The 23,270-nt window shown below is 36.5% G+C and overlaps 1 protein-coding gene across 6 annotated transcripts; it reads right to left on the reverse strand.

The window, feature by feature from the left end:
• Positions 1 to 623: 623 nt before the first annotated feature.
• Positions 624 to 22,314, reverse strand: PHLDA1 (pleckstrin homology like domain family A member 1). Of its 6 annotated transcripts, XR_012482628.1 has the most exons (3): positions 21,257 to 22,314; positions 20,762 to 20,862; positions 10,920 to 11,306 (listed from the first exon to the last, which is right to left on the reverse strand). XR_012482628.1 is itself a non-coding variant. In XM_074270801.1 (2 exons), the coding sequence occupies exon 1, from the start codon at positions 21,934 to 21,936 to the stop codon at positions 21,298 to 21,300; it is 639 nt and encodes a 212-aa protein (XP_074126902.1). In that variant the 5' UTR covers positions 21,937 to 22,314; the 3' UTR covers positions 624 to 7,070; positions 21,257 to 21,297. The 6 variants fall into 6 exon arrangements, 4 of the variants coding, with proteins under 4 accessions (XP_074126902.1, XP_074126900.1, XP_074126899.1 ...); XM_074270801.1 differs by lacking the exons at positions 10,920 to 11,306; positions 20,762 to 20,862 and adding an exon at positions 624 to 7,070; XR_012482627.1 differs by having other exon boundaries at positions 20,762 to 22,314.
• Between the last annotated feature and the right edge of the window lie 956 nt (positions 22,315 to 23,270).

The following is a 23,270-nucleotide window of genomic DNA, read 5'->3' on the forward strand; positions in this document are numbered from 1 at the left end:
TCAAATACATGTCCAACTCTCAGTCATTTTCAGTGATATTCAAATCTTTTCAACCCTATTTGGGGTTTTCTTAGCAAAAATACTGAAACAGTTTGTTATTTGTTATTTCCTTCTCCAGCTCATTTTATAAAGGAGGCAAACAGGGTTAAAATGGCTTGCCCAGCTGAGTGTCTGAAGCTAGATTTGAACTCAGGAAGATGAGCCTTCCTGACTCAACCCTGGCATTCTATCCACTGCCACCTAACTGCCCCAACTATTCCTATATATATGTGTGTGTGTGTGTGTGTGTGTGTGTGTGTGTGTGTGTGTGTGTGTGTGTGTATGTATATATGTATGTATGTATAAATGTGTGTATATACATATATGTAATATCCACATGTGTGTATCTATGGGTAGACATGTACATATAGAGCAAAAGCAGCCCATAATAGAAAGATATAAATACAGCTAGAAAACTATCATTATCAAAGGATATGAACAGACAATTTTCAGATGATGAAATTAAAACTATTTCCACTCATATGAAAGAGTGTTCCAAATCACTATTGATCAGAGAAATGCAAATTAAGACAACTCTGAGGTATCATTACACACCTGTCAGATTGGCTAAGATGACAGGAACAAATAACGATGAATGTTGGAGGGGCTGTGGGAAAACTGGGACACTGATGCATTGTTGGTGGAGTTGTGAAAGAATCCAACCATTCTGGAGAGCAATCTGGAATTATGCCCAAAAAGTTATCAAAATGTGCATACCCTTTGACCCAGCCATACTACTTCTGGGCTTATATCCCAAGGAATTACTAAAGAAGGGAAAGGGACCTGTATGTGCCAAAATGTTTGTGGCAGCCCTTTTCATAGTGGCTAGAAGCTGGAAGATGAATGGATGTCCATCAATTGGAGAATGGTTGGGTAAACTATGGTATATGAATGTTATGGAATATTATTGTTCTATAAGAAATGACCAACAGGAGAAATACAGAGAGGCTTGGAGAGACTTACATCAACTGATGCTAAGTGAAACGAGCAGAACAAGAAGATCATTATACACTTCAACAATGATACTGTATGAGGATGTATGCTGATGGAAGTGGATATCTTCAACATAGAGAAGAGCTAATCCAATTCCAATTGATTAATGATGGACAGAACCAGCTACATCCAGAAAAGGAACACTGGGAAATGAATGTAAACTGTTATTTTTACCTTCTGAATCCAATTCTTCCTGTGCAACAAAAAATTCGGTTCTACACACATATATTGTATCTAAATTATACTGTAATATATTTAACATATATAAGACTGCTTGCCATCTGGGGGAGGGGGTTGGGGGAGGAAGGGAAAAAATCTGAATAGAAGTAAGTGCAAGGGATAATGTTGTAAAAAATTACCCATGCATATGTACTGTCAAAAAATGTTATAATTATAAAATAAAATAAAAAATTTAAAAAAAAAAAAAAAGAAAAAAGAAAACTATCATTAATTCCTTTGGAATTCTGAGAAAAAAATCCAAATAATTGAAAAATGCCCAGAAAAAAGTTAGTAAGAAATGTAATTTTTTTTCCTATCCAAGTTCACAGACTCTCTGAAATCAGACTCCAAGTCAAGAACTTCTCTGACATAGAATGACAACTCATTCATTCAATAAATATGTATTTAGTGCTTACTTAGAGGCATGATGGTATAATAATAATAATAGCCAGAAACTAGGTTTTAATTCTAATTTCAAAACTTAATAACTGTGATTATAAATGTCATGCAAATTCTCTGAATTTGTTCCTTCATCTGTAAAATGAGTATAATACCTCACTCATCTGATACAAAGAAATCATTCTGTAAACCTTAAAGTGTTTAAGTTTCAGGCTTATTAGTGATTGTCCCACCTAAAGTACTATATGACTCCATATTCCCATCTCCCCGTTGATTCAATTTGCCATAATCTTTCTCCACTGTAATTCAATATGTCTCTTACTCAAGTGTCTCTTTTTCAAACTATCTACCATATAGCTTTCAAGTTCTTAGCAATGTCAATTCCTAAATTTCCAGGGGGGAAAAGAAGGCTAGTCATGCTATTTATTCCTCTACTTAAGAAGCTAGTTTCCTATACCTTGGGATAAAATATCAATTTCTCTGTTCAGAAATTAAAGATCTTCACAACCTGCTTCCAAACTATCCTTCTAGGCTTATTACACATTATTCCTCTTCATGCAGAGATCCAGTGATATTGGCCCTGCCTTTTGTCCTTTGTTCCTAGAATATACTTCCTTCTTCACTTCCTTCAGAATCCTTTCCTTCAAAGCTCAGTTCAAATGCTACCTATTACATAAGACTTTTCCTTATGTCTCCTCCTCCCCAAAGAGTAGGGCCTCTGCACAGATCATCTCATATTTATTTTTAATTTACTTATATGTGTGCTTGCTGTCTGCCATAGAATATAAGTTCATTAAGGTTAAAGGCTGTCTCACTTATGATTTCTAACCCCTACATTTAGCACCGTGTCCACCACACATTAGATGCTAAATAAATGGTTGATGATTATTCAATCAACAACAAAATAGACAAAATCAAGAATTAAAAGACAAGCATTATTGATTTATCAGAGCAGAAAAGTCAGAGAAAAAAATCACAGGGCATTTTTCCTATCTTAATTGACCAGATGCTTTTGACATCTTAAGACAATAAGCTCCCCAGTTGCAACTGCAAAACAGATTACCCCCCCCAAAAAAAATTTAGTGACAGTCAGGAAGCAGTCTGTAACTGGAAAGGCAAAGCTGTAAATTATAAATTCTTCTTTATAAATGTCTTTTAAAATAATATTAAATAAAATGGCATAAAAATAAGGCAGCCCTCAAAAGAGTAGTTTAAAAAAAATCTTTGAAGGTTTTCACCCTCATCACTAGGGTAATTTTAAACTGTTCTCCATTTGTTTTTCCTTCTTGACCTTCCTACCCTGAAGACTAGAAATTTTTTCACCAGCAAAAGCAAACATAAAGAAAAGATTGTCATTCTTTTGAGCAGCCATATTTCCATTCTTTTACGCTCAAGTCAAATTGGGGAGCTTAAGGAGAAAAGATAAATCACAATTCCCTTTTATTTTTCAAAAGCAAAATTGAGTTTGTCAGGGAAAAGGCTGGGCAGGAAAAAAGAGGGGGAAGGGAAGAAGAAAAGAGAAGGAAAATAATCTGTCTTATGAAAGCACACCATTTCCTTAAGAGGCAGAATTTCTTTTGACATTATTGCCAGAAGGAAAGTAAGTCTAGGAGGAAAAACAAAGTCTGTGTGCCTTCTTTAGAAAGATTAATTATGAAAATTGTCTTCTATTCTGGAAATAATATCTCATTTATATAGCATTAAGGTTTTTCAAAGCAGTTTATGTATCTTATCTCAATGTGATCTTCATAACCCGTGAGGTATGTGCTATTATTAACTCCATTTTACAGATGAGGGAGCCAAGGCTTAGAAATGTTAAGTGATTTGCCCAGAATCATATAAAATATCTGAGACAGAATTTAAGTTGTGCTCCTGTCTCTGTCATTGTGGATCCTAGGTGTAATGGATAGAGCACTGACTGGGTCTGAATTAAAATCTGACCTCAGACGTTTAATAGCTGTGTGATTCTGGGCAAGTTACTTAACTTCTATGCCTCAGTTTCATGATTTGTAAAGCTGGAACAATCTCTCAGGATTATTGTGAAGAACATGAAATAATTTATAAAGCATTTTGCAAACTTTAATTATTGCCATTATTATTAATTTTTACCTTAGAAATAGTTCAAGGAGTTTTCGAGATCATTTATGGTCATGGAGGCAAGTGAATAATAGATTCAGTCTCTGTCTCCTAACTCTAAGCAGCTGAATGACCCTGAACAGATAATTGTAATTTATCTAGATCTCATAGAATTGAAGATTTTAGAAATTAGAAGACATTTTAGAGGGCATCTAGTTCTCAAAGTGTGGTGCAGGAACCTCTGATGAAATCTAAAAACCCTTTCCTCAAAATTAAAACTATTTTCAAAATAATACTGATATTTTTATTTCTAATATGGCAAAGGCAGTTGGGGGTTGAGATGGAGGGAAGTTCAATAATTTTTAAGAATTCAGTGGGGTCTTAAGGTCCAAAAGTTTAAGAATGTTGATCTAATCCAATCAGTCAACTACAATCACTTATCAACTATTTACTAAGTGCTGGTTTGTACAAAGCAGAAGTGGAATAGCTATAAGATCATACATTTAGGGCTGGGGGTGGGGGGTGGGGGGAGGGAAACCTTAGAAACCATGAAGTATAATCTGGAAACTGCAGTACATATAAGTTAGGACTTACCCAGGGTCACACTTGGTAAATTTCTACAGTGGGATAATTCAGGTCTTCTAGACTGAAAAAGGAATGCACTAGAGGTGTACTCAAATAGAAAGAAAGAGAGGTCACTAAATCATACTTAAGAACCCCTAAGGGCCAGATAGTATACTCAGAAAATTAAGTATCAATATTACGTTTTATTGTATTTTCACTTGTTACTTTTTAATCTGGTTCAGGTTGCATTATGTCCATGGCTCCAATGCAGCTTGTTACCATGTATGATACCTCTGCAAAACCTTTTTTAAAACTAGTCCCTGTTTTTAATCTTAAAATCTAATTGTGGAGTCATATATATCACAAGACTGTACAAAACCTACATAAAGAAGATACAAAGAAGTGCAAGTCATTAAGAGCAAGGTTTGAAGGTAGGAGGGACTTGAGAGCTGAATCTTGACCCCCTGGTTTTAGGATTCAATTGATTTAAGTACAAGTTCCTCCTGCCACATGAGGCTTTTCCAGATCTCCCTATCTGTATTTTCTCCTATGGACAGGAGTAAATGTTGTGTGTGTGTGTGTGTGTGTGTGTGTGTGTGTGTGTGTGTGTGTTTGTGTGTGTGTGTGTGTGTGTGTGTGTGTGTTTTACTGGCTCTGTATCTCAAAAAAAATCATAAAAGAGGAAATGTGCAAAAATGTTTGTAGCAGCTCTTTATGATACTGGAAAATGAATGGATGCTCATCAATTGGGACATAGCTAAATAAGTTATGGTACATGAAAGTAATGCAATATTATTGTTCTATAAGAAATGATGAATAGGTTGATTTTGGAAAAGCCTAGAAAGACTTACATGAATTTATGGTAAGTGAAGTGAGCAGAATTAGGAAAACATTGTACATAGCAACAGCAAGATTGTATGATATTCAACTATGATAGACTTAACTCTTCTCAGCAATTCGATGATCCAAGTCAATTGCAATAAACTTTGGATAACTATCCACTTTCAGAGAGAGAGAACTATATAGACTGAATATATACTGAAAAATAGTATTTTTTCCTTTTTTTTCTTTCTCGTGGTTTTTCCCTTTTCTGATTTTTCTCTCCTAACATGACTCATATGGAAATATGTAAAAAAGGATGTATAAATATGACCTAAAATAATTTTTTTTTAAAAAAAGAAAGTAAGCTCTGTTACCCTTGGGCATTGTTTGGTTCTTGTCTTTGTAAACCTAGCTGCTAGCACCATACATGATACATAGTAGTGATTTTTTAGAATTTGATTGATAGGTTGATTGTGCTCTCAGATTTCTTAGGTCTCTTCCAACTCTAAGACCCATGCTATAAAGTGTATATAGATGAAGTCAGAGATAGCCAGGGGGAAAGGAACAAAATTGTAAAATCGGTCTGCTATGTATCCAGTCTCTCCTTTATTTCCCCTCTACCCAGTATTTCTTCATTTATTCCCTATCAAAACAGAATAAGACCAGAGATCAAAAATTTACAGTGGATTTAAATGTCCACACATTAAATAAATAAAATAAATTAAATAAAGGCTGGATAAGCTGAAATTCTACTCTCCTTAATCTCTTTCTTTAGTACTCTTAAAGATAATTATTTGCAAGAGGAAACTTCACAGGGTCTCTTTTTCTTGGTTATGACTGGGTGGGGAGAGGGAAAGGGGGAAGTCTGGAAGATCTCTCTCAAACTGGTGCATCATCCATATAAGTTGAATTCCATCTTGGAAATGAGGCAGTCAAGAACACAAAGAAGATGAAAGCTCTCCCAGCCTGCTGACAAATTCCCACAAGTAGGTTCCCTAAGGAAGCCAGGATGGATTTTAAATTGCAGAAGCTTCTCTTGTTCAAGGTCAGAAATAGAGCACCTCATTCTTCCCCATCACCTTGGAGAGGAACATACCGTTTAACACAAGGGAGTTTATGAAATAATATGGAAAGAATATTCAGAAAAGATATAGTACTGGATCATATGGACACATCTCTATTTGCCACAATAATGAAATCAATATGTTGACTTACACGGGAATAGAAGATCTATCAATTCTGAGAAGCTCTGGGAAATCATGAGCTTGACTTTAGTTAGATACTCGAGACAATGAGAAGTTATATCAACCACTAGCCTTAGTTTCCTAAATCATTAAATCTCATTGGCTTTTAGGAGGGAAAACTATTCAGTGTGGCAGACATACTTCCTTGCCTTCTCTTTTTCTCAAGCCATACATGATGAATTTCTACATGTACAACAGTACCTACTACCATGTGTCCCAATCAGAATAGTAGTGAATCTTGCTCCTGTCACTTCCCATCCTTTGATGGCAAGGTACTAAAATCTTCTAGGGATCTTCCACCAGTACCAGTTAACTCTGGCCTTGAAGATACTAGCTTAGGAAGCATTGAAGGAGGAAATACCAAAAAAGGGAAAAAAAAAAAAAACAGTTCTCTAAAGGAATTCAGCATCTCATCTCTCTTCCTTTGCAGGCCTATAACCCAGATTTAATAATCTGGTCCTCTGTAAAGGGCAATGATTTCAGGAATAGATACAAAGCAGAAGTGTTGCCAATTTTCAACCTTTTACCCCCAGAGTTCTAATCTAAGAACAAATTGTATCTGTAGATTTATTCCTCCTAAGTAAACAGACGTGTATGTGTGTGTGTACGACTTCCCTTCCTGCAGAGAGCTGTGTCAAGCCAGATGTAGTGCAGAGTCTTCTCCTTGAATCCTGGCTCTGAATCTCCTCCAGCTCTTATCCTTCTCCAGGCAGACTACATATAGAAACACAATTAGAATTGAGTTCAGAGTAGGCAGAGGCAGCAGGGGTTATAAAGACAAAAATCACAAAAGAATGGTCGTGTACTTCTATGGTGGTCTTATCAAGTCATCTCCAAGATGGGTTATTTTTTCAAAACAGGGGAGTTAATATAGACTAGTCTGAGTTGGTTATCTGGCACAATAGAGGAAATTCTGGATTCAGCATGCTAATACCGAAAAAACAAAACAAAAAAAAAAAAACCTTCCAATATACTCAGCTTAAGGAATGCTCAGTTATTATATTGTATTTAACTTATACTTGAACATATTTAACATGTATTGGTCAATGTGTCATCTGGGGGAAAGGGTGGAGAAAAGTTGGAACAAAAAGTTTTGCAATTATCAATGCTGAAAAATTACCCATTCATATATCTTGGGGTTTTTTTTATTAATTTTATAATTATAATTTTTTGACAGTACATATGCATGGGTAATTTTTTTTTACAACATTATCCCTTATACTCACTTTTTTTCCAAATTTTCCCCTTCCTCCCTTTACTCCCTCCCCTAGATAACAGGCAATTCCATAAATATTAAATGTGTTACAGTATATCCTAGATACAATATATGTGTGTAAAACCAAATTTCTTGTTGCACGATAAGAATTGGATTCCGAAGGTAAAAGTAACCTAGGTAGAAAGACAATAGTGCAAACAGTTTACACTCAATTCCCAGTGTTCCTTCTCTGAGTGTAGCTGTTTCTGTCCATCATTGATCAACTGGAACTGAATTAGAACTTCTCTATGTTGAAGATATCCACTTCCATCAGAATACATCTTCATACAACATTGAAGTGTACAGCGATCTTCTGGTTCTATTCATTTCACACAGCATCAGTTGATGTAAGTCTCTTCAAGCCTCTCTGTATTCATCCTGGTGGTCACTTCTTACAGAGCAATAATATTCCATACCATTCATATACCACAATTTATTCAACCATTCTCCAATTGATGGGCATCCATTCATTTTCCAGTTTCTAGCAAACAAAAAGGGCTGCCACAAACATTTTGGCACATACAGGTCCCTTTCCCTTCTTTAGTATTTCTTTGGAAGATAAGCCCAGTAGTAGCACTGCTGGATCAAAGAGTATGCAGAGTTTGGTAATTTTTTGGACATAGTTCCAAATTGCTCTTCAAAAATGGTTGGATTCTTTCAAAACTCCACCAACAATGCATCAGTGTCCCAGTTTTCCCACATCCCCTCCAACAGTCATTTTTTCCTGTCATCTTAGCCAATCTGACAGGTGTGTAGTGGCATATCAGAGTTGTCTTAATTTGCATTTCTCTGATCAATAGTGATTTGGATATTCTTTCATATGAGTGGAAAGTTTCAATTTCATCATCTGAAAATTGTCTGTTCATATCCTTTGACCATTTATCAATTGGAGAATGGCTTGATTTCTTATAAATTAGTCAGTTCTCTATATATTTTAGAAATGAGGCCTTTATTAGAACCTTTAGCTGTAAAATATTTTCCCAATTTGTTACTTCCTTTTTAATCTTGTTTGCATTAGTATTGTTTGTACAAAAGCTTTTTAATTTGATGTAATCAAAATCTATTTTGTGATCAATAATGATCTCTAGTTCTCCTTTGGTCACAAATTCCTTCCTCCATATGAATTTTATTATTTTTTCTAGGTCATTAAAATAGTTTCTTGGGAGTTTGGTATAGCACTAAATAAATAGATTAGCTTAGGGAGTATTGTCATCTTGATTATATTTGCTGACCCTATCCAAGAGCACTTAATATCTTTCCAATTATTTAAATCTGACTTTCTTTTTGTGGCAAGTGTTTTGTAATTTTGCTCATATAATTCCTGACTTTCCTTTGGTAAAATATTCCCAAATATTTTATACTGTCAACAGTTATTTTGAATGGAATTTCTCTTTGTATCTCTTGCTGTTGGATTGTGTTGGTAATGTATAAAAATGCTGAGGATTTATGTGGATTTATTTTGTCTTGCAACTTTGCTAAAGTTCTGAATTATTTCTAATAGCTTTTAAGCAGAGTCTTTAGGGTTCTCTAAGTATACCATCATGTCATCTGCAAAGAGTGATAGTTTGATTTCCTCATTGCCTACTCTAATTCCTTGAATCTCTTTCTCGGCTCTTATTGCCGAGGCTAGAGTTTCTAGTACAATATTGAATATTAATGGTGATAGTGGGCAACCTTGTTTCACTTCTGATCTTACTGTGAAAGGTTCCAATTTATCACCATTACATATGATGCTTACTGAGGATTTTAAATATATGCTCCTATTCTAAGGAATAGTCCATTTATTCCTATACTCTCAAATGTTTTCAGTAGGAATGGATGTTGTATTTTATCAAATGCTTTTTCTGCATCTATTGAGATGACCATATGGTTTTTGTTAATTGGGTTATTAATATGGTCAATTACACATAGTTTTCCTAATATTAAACCAGCCCTGCATTCCTGGTATAAATCCTACTTGATCATAGTGTATTATTCTGGGGGATGATTTTCTGTAGTCTTTTTGATCTTATTTAAGATTTTAACATCAATATTCATTAAGGAGATTGGTCTATAGCTTTCTTTCTCAGTTTTCAACCTACCTGGTTTAGGTATCAGTACCATATCTGTGTCATAAAAGGAGTTTGGTAATACTTCTTCATTCCCTATTTTTTCAAATAGTTTAGATAACATTGGAGCTAATTGTTCTTTAAATGTTTGGTAGAATTCACATGTAAATCCATCTGGTCCTGGGGATTTTTTCTTAGGGAATTAATAGCTTGTTCAATTTCTTTTTCTGAAATGGGACTATTTAAGCAATTTACTTCCTCCTCTGTTAATCTGGGAAGCCTATATTTTTGGAGGTAGTCATCCATTTCATTTAATTAATCAAATTTATTAGCATAAAGTTGGGCAAAGTAATTCCTTATTATTGCTCCAATTTCCTCTTCATTGTTGGAAAGTTCCCCCTTTTCATTTTTAAGACTAACAATTTGATTTTCCTCTTCCCTTTTTCTGATCATATTTACCAAAGTTTTATCTATTTTATTTTTTTCCATAAAACCAACTCTTAGTTTTATTAATTCAAGTCTTTTTTTTTACTTTCAATATTCTTAATTTCTCCTTTTAATTTTAGAATTTCAAGTTTAGTATTTGGTTGGGAGTTTTTAATTTGGTCTTTTTTCTAGCTTTTTAAGTTGCAAGCCCAATTCATTTATCTTTTTCTCTTTTATTCAAGTAAGCCTCTAAAGATATAAAATTTCCCCTTATTAGCTGCATCTCACAAATTTTGATATGATGTCTCATCATTGTCATCATCTTGGGAGAAATTATTGTTTCTATAATTTGCTCTTTCACCCAATCATTCTTTAAGATGAGATTATTTAGTTTCCAATTCATTCATATATTTTCTAAATAAAAAGCTATTTAAAAAAAAAAAAGGAATGCTAAGTTATAACTAATTCTCAGGTCATTCTGGCCTTTTCTGTATAGTAAGGGAGTGCAAGCAAAACAAGGTGATTAAATAAAAGCCATTGACTGTTCCATTTTCATACCAAGAACATCAAGACCATAAAGTAGATGAAAATATTTTCCAAGCTCATTATGTGTCAGGATCATCTGTTGTATGGGACAAGTTCAATGGATGGAGTGCAGGGTCTGAATTAGGAAGATTATCTTCCTAAATTCAAGTCTGGCCTCAGACCAGGTACTGGTATGACCCTAAATGACTTAAACCCTGTTTACCTCAGTTTCCTCATCTGTAAAATAAGCTGGAGAAGGAAATGGCAAACCACAGAAAACTTCAGTTGGGGTCACAAGGAGTCAAACTCTTGCCAAGACAACATTTTTATTTATTGGCATGTTGCTATAGTCTATACAATAGAAATAACTTTCAATAACTTTCAGGTAGAGACTTTTTTTTTTTTTTTTTTTTTTTTTTGTAGTTTGTTTCTTTGTTCTCTTTATAACTAGGATTTTGCTTCCACATCGTAGATACTTTTTGTAGAATTGATTTGAATTGAATCCAGACTCCACCATTCTGTTGATGCCACTCCTAAAAGGTGCTGGCTGACGATGAACTGAATGGGTGACTATTTACTAGCTTCACAATCCCAAAGGTACAAAATTAGGGCAAATCATTGAAGGAATCTGAGCCCTGAGAAGTCATACTTCATTTCCTCTTCATTTTCTGCCACTTTCTCTTTCTAGCCTCTCATCTGGAAAGAAATAATTAAGTGTTAAAAGCTGAGAAAAAAGCTGCTTCTTCATTTCCTTTTCCTTCTCTTTCCTCTCCATGAATAACCCATTGTTCTTCACCACCTGTACAGTGAAATAGGATCCTTCTGAACTGTTGGAAGCCAGGATTCTCCCTTACAAGAATAAAACCTGTTGTTGCTTCAAGCTATAGAAGGATGACTTTGAAAGGTTATGTGATGAAAATGTGAAGTATAAAGCTCTTTGGAAATTATCAGAACATCATACCTCCCTGTGCCTTTCTCTCCCAAGCTACCTGAGAGCTCACAGACTTGTATTTACTCAGGAATTTCAAAGGATCCCTCATTTCATTAGCACACACCCATGCAAATCTTCATCTCTCCACTCCCAATAGTCTTTATAATGACTATTAAAAAAAAAATCTAGCATCTTTTTGTCAGCTATGAAGACATGATTCTCTCCAGATTAAGCTGTTTGGCATACAGATAATGTACTCAAAGCCTTTCCAGAGCTTATACTCCAATAACAAAGCTTTCAAAAATCTTGGGATTGTTGAATTATAATTGGAAGAGTCCTCAAAATCTACAATACAATTGACATCAGAGTAAGAATTCTGCAAAAACAAGAGTGACCATCCAGCAGCTTCTACTTAAGTGAAGTCAAGAGCACTAAGTTCTTTTCAGAGCCATATCTAATGTGGCTTGGATCCAAAATGTTAATTCTGAAAGTACAGGAAAACTATCCTGTCACTACTATCACCCCCAGCATTTGAGTTTGCCCTAGATGTGATCTGAGATTTATTCTTTTTACAGGACTACAGCTAGCTTGTCTTCTTCTCAATACAAACTTTTTTTTTTTTTTTTAAATGTTAAGACTTATACTTCAGTCTGGGCTTTCTTACCTCCTCATATATGCTGTCCCACACATACATACCTCTTTTCAAAGAGACAATAGGATATTAATGGATAGAAAGCTGTCTTCAAAGTCATTTTTTAAAATGTACTTCAAGATGCCTCTGATACGTGCATGGGACCACTAGATCCCAATTAGTATGAATAATGTACATATTCATTCACTAGATTCATTCACTAGATATTCACTAGATCCCAATTAGTATGAATAATGTACATATTCAAGTACAATATTCAGATTTGCATTGCATATGTCTACTAAGCTGGAACCAAAAAGCATGTGAATTTGACAGTAGTCTGCTATCACTTCAGGGGATTCATTATTCACACTAATCAGAACCTAGTTGTATTTCAATATAATCAATTTCCTTTAGCATATTCTGTGCTTTATTTTATTAATTTAAAAATATTTTTAAGACCGGACCAGTAGTTTTCACTAAAAAAAAGGTATATGATAAAGTAAGAGAGAGATCGAAAGAGACACACAGATAGACAGAGACACAGAGAGAAAAACAGACAGAAACAGAGAGAGAGATTAGGAATTCCCTGCTTCTATACAGAGAATGCAAATACTCATGAGTTTGTAAATCAAGAACATACACGTTAATCTTTTCTTATTGATCCTATATTTTGAAAAGAAGCAACCCTGCATGATTTGGGAGAAGCCTCCCAGATTTCAATCCTTCTGCATGGAAATGGGTTGATAAACTCTTTCCACCCATGCTTTTGTCTCAAAAGGATATGAAGCCATATGGAAATCATTTTCCCTTTTCCCAGGCTCTCAGTGTGCCCTGGTCAAGAAAGCTAACAATCTGCTGTCCAAGTCAGAGGTTGTCAATGGGACTTCCTTATCAGTGATCATCACTTGTCATCACTTGTCATCACTTGACATCACTGTCATCAACTTGTGGAAACAAGTTGTTTGAAACAGGCAGCCTGCTATCCTGGAGTAGTTTTTTATTTCTTTGGAAAGAAGCTCCATTCTATGAATGAATTAATCTCCCTAAAAATAGATAAGGTGATAAAGGAAATATTGGGGTTCTCGATCATTTTTCATTAAAAAGAGAGATGGCAACATGACAAATGACTTGACTCATTCTCTACCTATATTCACTTCCATACAAGTCACAAGATTTGAGCCCTCAAATCACAGGAGAAAATGAGAAAGCATACTTTTGTCTATTTATTGCTTTAGGTGAATAATAAACTATTTTAATTTTAATTGAATTTGGAGGTTGGCTTGCATTGCTTTCACCAAAGAGCAGTAACAAATTCAACAACTCTTCCCTTGTAGATCTATATTAGATTACTTCTCTGACCACCCCTTGAATGGACTTGAAAAGTCAATCAGCTATTCAAATCACCAACTCCACAACATTTTTGAGCTCTACAAATAATTTAAACTAGTAACAAAAGCACAAAAATCCTAATAACCCAGTGATCTTTGATAGTGAATTAAGATATGAGTTGTCTTTATCCATAGTCTTTATGTACTAAACTTCTGAAGAAATGATTAGTTTTCTGCTAAAGAATACATTGCATAGATAGATAAAAATATAGACAGATATGTATAGCTGTATATGTAATGTGTGTTTATAACCATACAACATATGATTATTATATATTACATATTATATATATGATTATATATTACATATTATATATATATTATATATATAATAATTATATGTTATATATATACAACATATGATAATATGAATATATCTATCGGTAGGATAAATGTAGAGATAGATATATAAGGGTATATATAGAAAACTGGGTCTCCTCATTTCAGGTTAGAAATGCAAGAGCTGTTTAGGACCCTATGATCAGCATAGAAGTTTTAATCTGCTCCCTTGTTTTGACCTTGGCCACTCCCAAGGACTCACCAGACTTTGTCCCAGACTTTGTTCATTAAGAGTTAGTGCAATTAACCTTCCCAGTAAAAAAATAATAATAAAAAATCTTTATGTAGAACTGCCACCAGCTGTTCTAACAGGGAAAAATCCATCAATTCAATCAATGTTTAATTTAAAGTAATCTGTGATTTGTTCCAGCTATTATGTCTCTATTATTATTATGTCTCTAGCAGGATCAAATGGAGTATAGCATAATTATATTTGATTTCTAGAGTTCAAAAGATACTGAATATCAGTAAGCAAGCACTCTAGCTAATAAGGCTGCATGATATCTACTTGGCTTCAATTCAATTCTAATCTGGTATAGCTAGCCTTAAACCCCTTCTGGTTGTGACAATTCGTGTAACAATACCAAGAGAATCAGAAAATCCTAGAATTTAGAGCTTGAAAAATCAAGTCCAAGTCCCTCGTTTTTAGAAGAAATCAAGGTACTTGTCAAGGTATTATTACATGTTACTACATTTTATATTAATATTAATAATATTATTAATATTAAATAATATTAATAATTTAAATTCAGATAGAATCTTAAGGTTTGCAGAATACTGCACTGACATTTGGTCCTCACAGCCTTACAGCCCGGTGAGGAGGTTAAGTAATATTAGGCAACTAGATGGCACAGTGGTTAGAGTACTAAGTCTGGTGTCAGGAAGTCTCATCTTTCTGATTTAAAATCTGGCTTCTAGCTGTGTGACTCAGTGAATCACTTGATCCTATTTTTGCCTGTTTCCTCATCTGTAAAAGGAGCTGGGAGAAAGAAATGGCAATCTTTTCTTGGCAATCTTTGCCAAGAAAATCCCATGAAGAGTGGGACATGAGGGAAAAATGACTGAGCTGAACTGGATTTTATCTCCATACTGTAAATGAAGAAACTGAAATTCATAGTAATCACTTGCTCAAGGTCGCACAAGCGAGTATCAAATGCTCTAGCTGTTATATTCCACTTCCTTGGCTAGTAAATAGAATGCCTGGAAAACATGAGTAATGTGGAAATTAGTTTAATATACATGATTGATTACCATTTCAGGGTTAAGAGGAGAAAGGGAGGAAAAAATGGAAATCAAAATCTTAATGCCAAAAACTAATAAATAAACTGAAAAAAAATCAAATAAAATCACATAAAAAAAAAAAAAAAAGTCTGGAGATCTGAACCTGGGGTTCCCTGACACCAAGTCCAAAGACTTGGAGGTTTGTGTCAACAAAGATGCTCTAAAATGGATCTAAAGCGCCATGGTTCTCTAGAGTCCTTAGATTTTCCCCATCTGAGATCTTCATCTTTGGTAGCTAATCAACCTTTGGTTCCTTGGGCACTGACTCCATGGAGACTATCTCAATGTAATTTTTCCTGTAGGACAAGTTTCTCTAATGAGAGCTCAGCAGAAGAAGGGTTCAAGAGTTGTGTTTCCTGAGTTTCCTGCCTAGGGCTTCTTTTTTCAAATGATTTGACAGACAGTGATGTTATTATGAGTAATAATAAACACAGCATTGGGTCAAAAGCACAAACAGCTGACTTAGGCAGTGCTACAAAAGCCCAAGAGTTGCCTCATTGTTAAGATAACATAATGCAAAACTGCCCATCATCTAAATCTCATGTTCCACAATACACCTAGAAATTGCTAGCACCATTTAAAAAATAATCTTTTAACATCTTTAACTTCCCAGCTTGGTTTAACTGAATCTGAAATTATCTGAAAGATGAAGGAAGACATACACTGTGGATTTCTGCATGCTTACTAATAATGATGGAATTACCATTATGATAAATTCTTGAGATTCATAATCTTATTAGATTGTGACTGATGATAGAAAGGAGTCAACAAGGGAAAAAGGGGGGTTATTTAAAACCTTGGATTTGTTTTTTTGTTTTTTGGGGGGGGGAGGAAAGGGAAGCAAGTGCTGACGGTGTAGTATTTAAGGTTACCAATTTGACCTTTGGCAAGTCATGAAATTCTAGAATATGAAAACCTAGGGATTCATTTACAAGTAGCAATTTTATAAATGAAGAAATTCTATCAAGGATCATATATCAAAGACATGGAAGCTCCCTTAAAATACTGAAATATTTGATGGATAATGAATGAAATAATAATCAAAAATTACAAAAATTAGAATCAATGTAATCCAATTACCTTATTTTATGACAAAGGAAAGTGAGGTTTAGATAGCACAGTGGCCTCAAGCCAGGAAAACTTGAGTTCAAATCTTGCCCCAGACACTTACTAGATCTGTGATTCTGGGTAAGTCACTTAACCCTAACTTGCTCATCTGTAAAATAACTTGGAGAACTATCATCTGCCAAAAAAAACCCCAAACAGGGTCACAAAGAGTCATACAGGACTGAAACAATTGGACAAGAGTTAGTTAATAACAAAGGAGAAATCCAGGATTCCTGGCTCCCAATCTGGGAGTCTCTTCCATTTCACCCTACTATCTCTCTGTTATTTACATCCTCTGGTACCATCACCATAAGATATAAGAATAGGAACTATCTAAATTTTGCTTGGGAAGTTTTTAATTTTTTAATGCTGAGACATGGAGACATAACCTCCATGTTATGTTTTGCAAAGTGGACGACTTATAGTCTCTACAAAATGTGGTCACGTCTTCTGTAGCCAATGCCTCCGTGATGCCCTTAGAAATGCTAGTTCCTGCCCAACTTGCCGGAAAAAGCTGAACCAGAAACAGTATCATCCAATTTATATATGATATGTATTATGTTTCACTAACATCATAATCATAACATCATAATATGAATCACTAATATCATAAGTAGCTTTGTATAAACAGTTAAAATGTTAAATACTTTATTCTTCAAATAAATAAAATTTTCTCTTAGCCCACAAAAAGAGCTCGCTCCATTGACCTTCAGGAGAGGAACAAAGGAGAGGACAGGCAAAATGCTAGAATCAGGAAAACCTGGATGCAAATTTTCAAGTATTTCCCAGTTGTGTTAGCTGGGCAGCTAAGTTTTGGGTGTTTTTGGTTTTTTTTAAGCAGTTAAGTGATTTGCAAGTCCTAATAATAGCTAATGCTCTATCTCTTGCACTATCCCTTACCTTTACTTTCCTCAACTACAAATGCTAATAGTATAAATGAAATATAAATATATATAAATAACTATAAATAAAATAACTATATATATATATTATATAAATATTATATATAAATATATATATATATAAATAAATGTAAATCACTTTACACATCTTAAAAGCACTATATCAGTGTAAGTTAAGGTTTTTTATCATCAGTGCACTGAAGGAGGTTATTTCCAATTCTACAAAAGCCATCAGCTTTTAAGAGGCAATTCATTATAAGTCAAATTACTGTCATGTGCTAGTTTAGTGTGGTTGAGTTATCAAGCTCAATCATCTAAATTTATAGTTGAACAAATTTAAGATTTACGGAAATAGCTAGGCAACCAGTGGACTCCAGGCCTGGAGTCATCCTGACTCCATTCCGAGTCTGAATCTGACCTCAGACACTTATTAACTGTATGAACTGGGGCAAGTTATTTAACCCTGGTTGTCTCGATTTCCTCATCTGTAAATTGAGTTGGAGAAGGAAATGGCAAACTAGGCCAGTAGCTGCCAAGTGGATCATAAAGTGTTGGATAAAGTTTGGATAAAGTGAAAGCATCTAAATCACTCTCCAAAAGAGTGGGATTAATTAAAGGGATTAATTGCCTTATCAAAGCCACCCAGAAAATAAGATTTTTTTTTCCCATCTTGAAAACCTAGATCTCATCAGTTATTGGAGCACTGTGCTCCAATAATTAAATGCCCTCACCTATTTAAAAATCTTTTGGATGCCAACAAAGATGAAAGCCTGATGTCAGTAAGAAAGCACAATCACTACCCCCACCCACCATCTTGGCAAAGTCAGGAAACACTGGAATGTACCAAAAAAGTCAATAAACCAGAAGCCAGGTTCACAATCTTTCAAGATAAATTGGATACAAAGAATTATGAAATTAATAATTAATAATGAAAGAATTATGAAATCTAACTCAAATTCCCTTGGGAAGATTTAGCAATTATCCCATATTGAGAAATCCCACAGAATGTCAATGATGGAAAACAAAAAACAAAAACAAAAACAAAACCTCTAACCCTTCGAAAAGATTGTGCTTTTTCTTTCTGTGAAGACATGTTGGAAGTGCCTCCAAAGGTCTGAGATTCTCAGACCATTTGGAAACATAGCACCTATGTTTCCAAATGTATGTTTATGTTTGTTTATGTGTAAATACCATAAAATACCATAGGTATTTACACATAAAGGTATACCATAGGTATTTACAAGGTATTTATAGGTATTTAGAAGTTTTTGTGGAAGCCTGAACAGGTCATTTCAATAGCTTTTTGTTGGAAATGGAATGTATTTTGAAAAATATGAAAAATAAATCACATCTTTCAGAAATGTCTCATTTACACTAAAATAACAAGGATGATAAAGCCAGAAAACTTTTGATATATCTTCCACTTTTTTTTTTTTGATGTATCTTCCACTTTTTTTTTCCCCTTTTTTTTTTCCACTTTTGATGTATCTTCCACTTTTCAGAAACTGTTATGAATCTTAAAGAAAAAAAGATTAGTGAAGAATACAATTGGCAAAAGATTTGTCATCTTGCCTTTGGAAAATTAAGAAAAATTGGAAAATTGCCTTTGGAAATTAAGAAATCTCAGAAGACCTCTTGTTACCAAAACTTTCCCATAGCTTCATCACAGCTTTCAGTTTACACATTGTAAACATCTTTTGTCATTAGTCATATAGGTGTATAGATCTGCATAGATCTGTATAGATCTGGGATGATGTACTGGGATGATTCTTTTCCAGGAAAAACTGGAGTCTATCTTAAGCAACTTTCCCAACAAATAAGTAGATCATTTTACTATTTTTCTATAGGTTTGTGCTAGTTGCCACCACTGGTGAAAAATTAAGCTTGAAAAAGAAAAAGAAAAAAAAAAGAGGAGAGATGAAAAAGCTTGAAACAAAGACAGAAAAGGACTCTAGGGAAACAATCTGAGAGGAAAACAAAAATACCTCTCAAAATACTAATGGTCATAACTAATACTAATGGTCATACCAATACTAATATTTCAACCATTTTGGCTTCATACATTGTTTGGAATTTAGAATGAACCAAATCACAAAACTTTTAAGTCAATTGATTTTACATTATATTTTTACTGGTCAAAGATTTTATTGTTCAAAGTTTTAGTATGAACTAAATATTTAATTTAATTAAATATTTAATATTTAATATTTAGTATGAATAAATGAAATCCTGAAATATTGGCAGAGGCCAATTCCTGATAATAGCTGAGCTCTTCTAAAAGGCTTCCACAGTTTTTAAACATACATATTTTAAACAGTACATAACTGGACAATAATTAAATTATTGGACAACTAAATAATAGTATATAACTGGACAAAGAAACCATCAGGAGGAAAGGTTAGCTCACAACAATCTAATTGCCCAAGTATAAAGTTTTAACATTGCATCTCTTATTTAATTTAAATTTATTAAGAGCATTGCACATGCCATGCATCCTGCTTGGTTCGGAAACCAATTCTGTTCTTAATTTATTAAATTGAGTCCAAATACTTGTGGAGAGAGCCAAAATCAGGCATTTCAGAGTTTGTTTCATAGACTTCCTGACAATTTTTCTAGTCATAGGAAAGGACAACCTCATTTCACAACTGCAAAAAGTGGAGTGATTTGCATGGCACAATGAAACTCAAATATCCTGGGATATCCAAAGCCAGGGGACTCTTTCTGATGTGCCTGGTTTCAAGAGGCAATTCATTATAAGTCATTACTGTCATGTGCCAGAAATATAAGAAAATACTTGAGCCAGAAGTCCTGAGATGGAATCTCAACTCTATCATGACTTTAGGTCCCAATTTAGGTCTGCCATGTGGATTAAATAGCTAAAGTTTTTCACATAGTGAAAAATGTTTCTGGACCACTCCCAGCCCCACACGAGGCTTAATTCTTTGAAACAGCTGGATTTCTTTTTTTTCAGAGGCAATTGACTTGCCCAGGGTCACACAGCTGGGAAGTATAATGGCCAGATTTGAACCATTTGAACCAAAGTCTAACTTTTCAGGGCTGGCCACTTGCACTATCTAGCTGTCCCCAGATAGATGATTTTAAATAAGTATTTGAAACCAAGTTTTGTTCTCTTTGAGAGAAAGATTGATTTTAAATATAGCTCAAATAAAAAACCTAAACCTAAAACCTGGCAACCTGGCATGTCAACCTGGTATCCTTATACCATGAAATTCTTCATGAAATAGATTATGTCTTCCAACATCTTTTTAGATCCCATATCCCCTTCCCTAATCTTCAAGGATCAGGATTGGGTTTGACAAATTGTTTCTTGAAAATGGCCTACATTCAGAAATGTTTGAGAATAAGCATTAAAAAAAAACTAATAAATAATTGCAAATTAAAATACATTAAAATTAAATTACAGTACATCAACTCTCCTAGAAAGTCAAAGGTTAAAAAAAAGGTTCATAAATAACGGTCAAAGTCTTCATAGACTCTAAATTCTTCCCTACATCATGATGAGGGCTGTGCAGAAAACTAATTGGGATGGGGAGCAAGTCACAGATTACCACAAAGGTGAGGTCCAAGTCTGGTGGAGGAGTTGTTTTTTAGTTTTCCGACCAACTGAAGACAACAGAAGAGTTCTTTCCGAAGAGTTCTTTAATGCAACCTGGAAAGTAATGACACTAAATGGGATCTTTAAAGACTTCCAGACCAACCCGACATTGGTTCCTTAGGCCACGCCAGCTGGCACAGCCTCTGAAAAGCCCTTCTGTCTCGCTCCCTTTCCAAACTCTGCTAGCGGACTCTGTTCCAAGAAAACAAAAAGGAAAGCGAAGTGTCTAGACTGGAAGCAAGGGTTCTGGGAACGATAAGACAATTCTGTTCAATCTTCCCACTTTTGTTCAAGTAGCTGGGGATTCAGTTCTATAACTCAATCTCAGCACTCAACTCCTGCCTCACTCATTCTTCCCACTCTTCTGCCCAGGGTGGGGAGAGGAAGGGGGTTATGGAAGAGGTACTTCCCATTATCTCCAGCCACAGCTGGAGATACCATACCTTACCTGGTCTGGTTTGGGTGAAGAGGCAGCTGAGCTCTACCCTTTCAGGCGGAGTTGGAGGTGCCGCGGAGAAGGCGATGGCCCGGCTGCTGCTGCGGCGGCGGCTGCTGCTGCTGAGCTGGTGGCGGAGGCAGATGCTGGGGTTGTGCGTGCGGACGCGGATGCTGTTGGGAGTGAGAATGCGGATGGGGACACGGGTCCCGCGAAAGCAGCAACTGCTGCTGCTGCTGCTGCTGCACTAGGTGCTGCTGTTTTTGCCGAGTGGACTTCACGGCCAGGATGGCCTGGCGGTTCTTGTACTGCACCATCTGCAGCGTGATCTCTGCGTTCCAGCCCTGGTCCTGGGGGCACCGAAAGTCGATCTCCTTGCCCTCAGCCATGACCACAGTGAAGTACATGTACTTGCCCTTGCGCTCCACGCAGTCCACCGTCTTCATATTGGAGAAATGCAGCTCCTTGAGCTTTGTAGGTGGCTCGAGGCCGGCAGCTGTGGCTGGAGGGCTCGGCTGAGGTTCTGCCGCGGCGGCCTGCTGCTGCTGCTGCTGCAGATGTTTGGGGGGAATGAGCAGCAGACCCTCCTCGGTGAGGATGCAGCATTTCTTCTTCCACAGCTGCAGCAACCCATCACTGCGCTTCTCCAGCACCCCCTCCTTCAGAGCTTTGCAGCCGCCACTCTCCAGCATCCTCTCAGCATAAGGGTGGCCTCCAGCGCCGCCGCCTCCACAGCCCTTGCTCCTCCTGCCTGCCTCTCCTCCTCCCCGTCCTCCAAGCCTTGTATCTGCCGGCGCCGGGGGCAGCAGCAGCAGGCTGGCGCTGTCCTCCCCCCAGCGGCTCTCGCGGCCGCCCAAGGGTAGAGGTAGAGGAAGCTGAGCAGGGCAGGGCGGCTTGGGCGGCTAGGAACCGCGTCCTGGTGACCTGAGCTCGGCTCCTGCCTTTTGCTTGCTGCCTGCTGCCTACTGTTTCCTCCCTAGCTGGCGGCTTACAAGAAACGAGTGGCCCTGCCCCCTTCCTGTGCTTTTGAAATGAGCCATCCCTCCCAACCCAGAGTGACACCCAGGAAAAGGCTCAGCGAGCACCCACCCGTCCCCTCCCCCCCATCCCAGCCAGCCAGCCGGACCGCCCCGCTAGCTTGCGCCTAAGAATTTGGCTCTTTTTCAGCTTTGGCTCTCCGTCCCCGCCCTCCCTTCCTCCTAGTTCCCTGCGCTTTCCCTATAAGGTGGGTGGGGAGAGGGGTGGGAGGAAGATGGAGGGAAGATGGGGACAGAAGAGGTCCACTGGGAAGCGTCTAATGTCCATAAGGTTCCTGGACTTGTCCAGGACTGGGAGGACGGAGGCAATGCTGGTGGGGCAGGAATCCTAGCTCCTCCTGAATCTCCTTCCCTGCTTCCCCCCCCCCAAAAAAAAAGCTTGAAAAATGTTGGGCATTATGGAGGACTGTCACTGAGGTTGCATTCAATCGCACCTCCACTTTCTTTCTCTACTGGTTTCTTTCCTACATCCGACCTCAACCCCCCCCCCAAAAAAAGCTATAAAAAATGTGGGAACTGGGGTCTCGAGGAATGTTCAGCCTTTGTAGTAAATTCTACAACCCTGGAAAACTAGGCAAAGGGTGGAGGTGATAGGAGCTACCAACACGGAGCCCACTCCAACTTCCTCTCAAAACTGCTCTTCTTCGAGGAATCCCTATCTTAAAAAAAAAAAAAAAAAAAAAATTGCAGGAGGTTGAACTATCCATCCAGGATAGTTAACTGAGGACAACCAGGTAATCACGCTTCCAAAGACAAACTCCTCGGTTTACTGACATTGCACACACTTCCGTTAACATTAACAAAATGTTAATATCTAAGCACATAATGATTCACTAGCCCCATTTGAATTGTGGAGAAGTGATATATGCTGAATAAGCCAGAGATTAGCATGGCTCTGCATGGCGGGGGTTGAGGGGGATACTAAAATAATTGTCCTTACACTCCTTCAATTTCATGAAGTGGGGGCTCCACTTTTCCACCTAATAAAC

Source organism: Sminthopsis crassicaudata, chromosome 5 (genome assembly GCF_048593235.1).
Source record: "Sminthopsis crassicaudata isolate SCR6 chromosome 5, ASM4859323v1, whole genome shotgun sequence".
Lineage (NCBI taxonomy): Eukaryota > Metazoa > Chordata > Mammalia > Dasyuromorphia > Dasyuridae > Sminthopsis > Sminthopsis crassicaudata.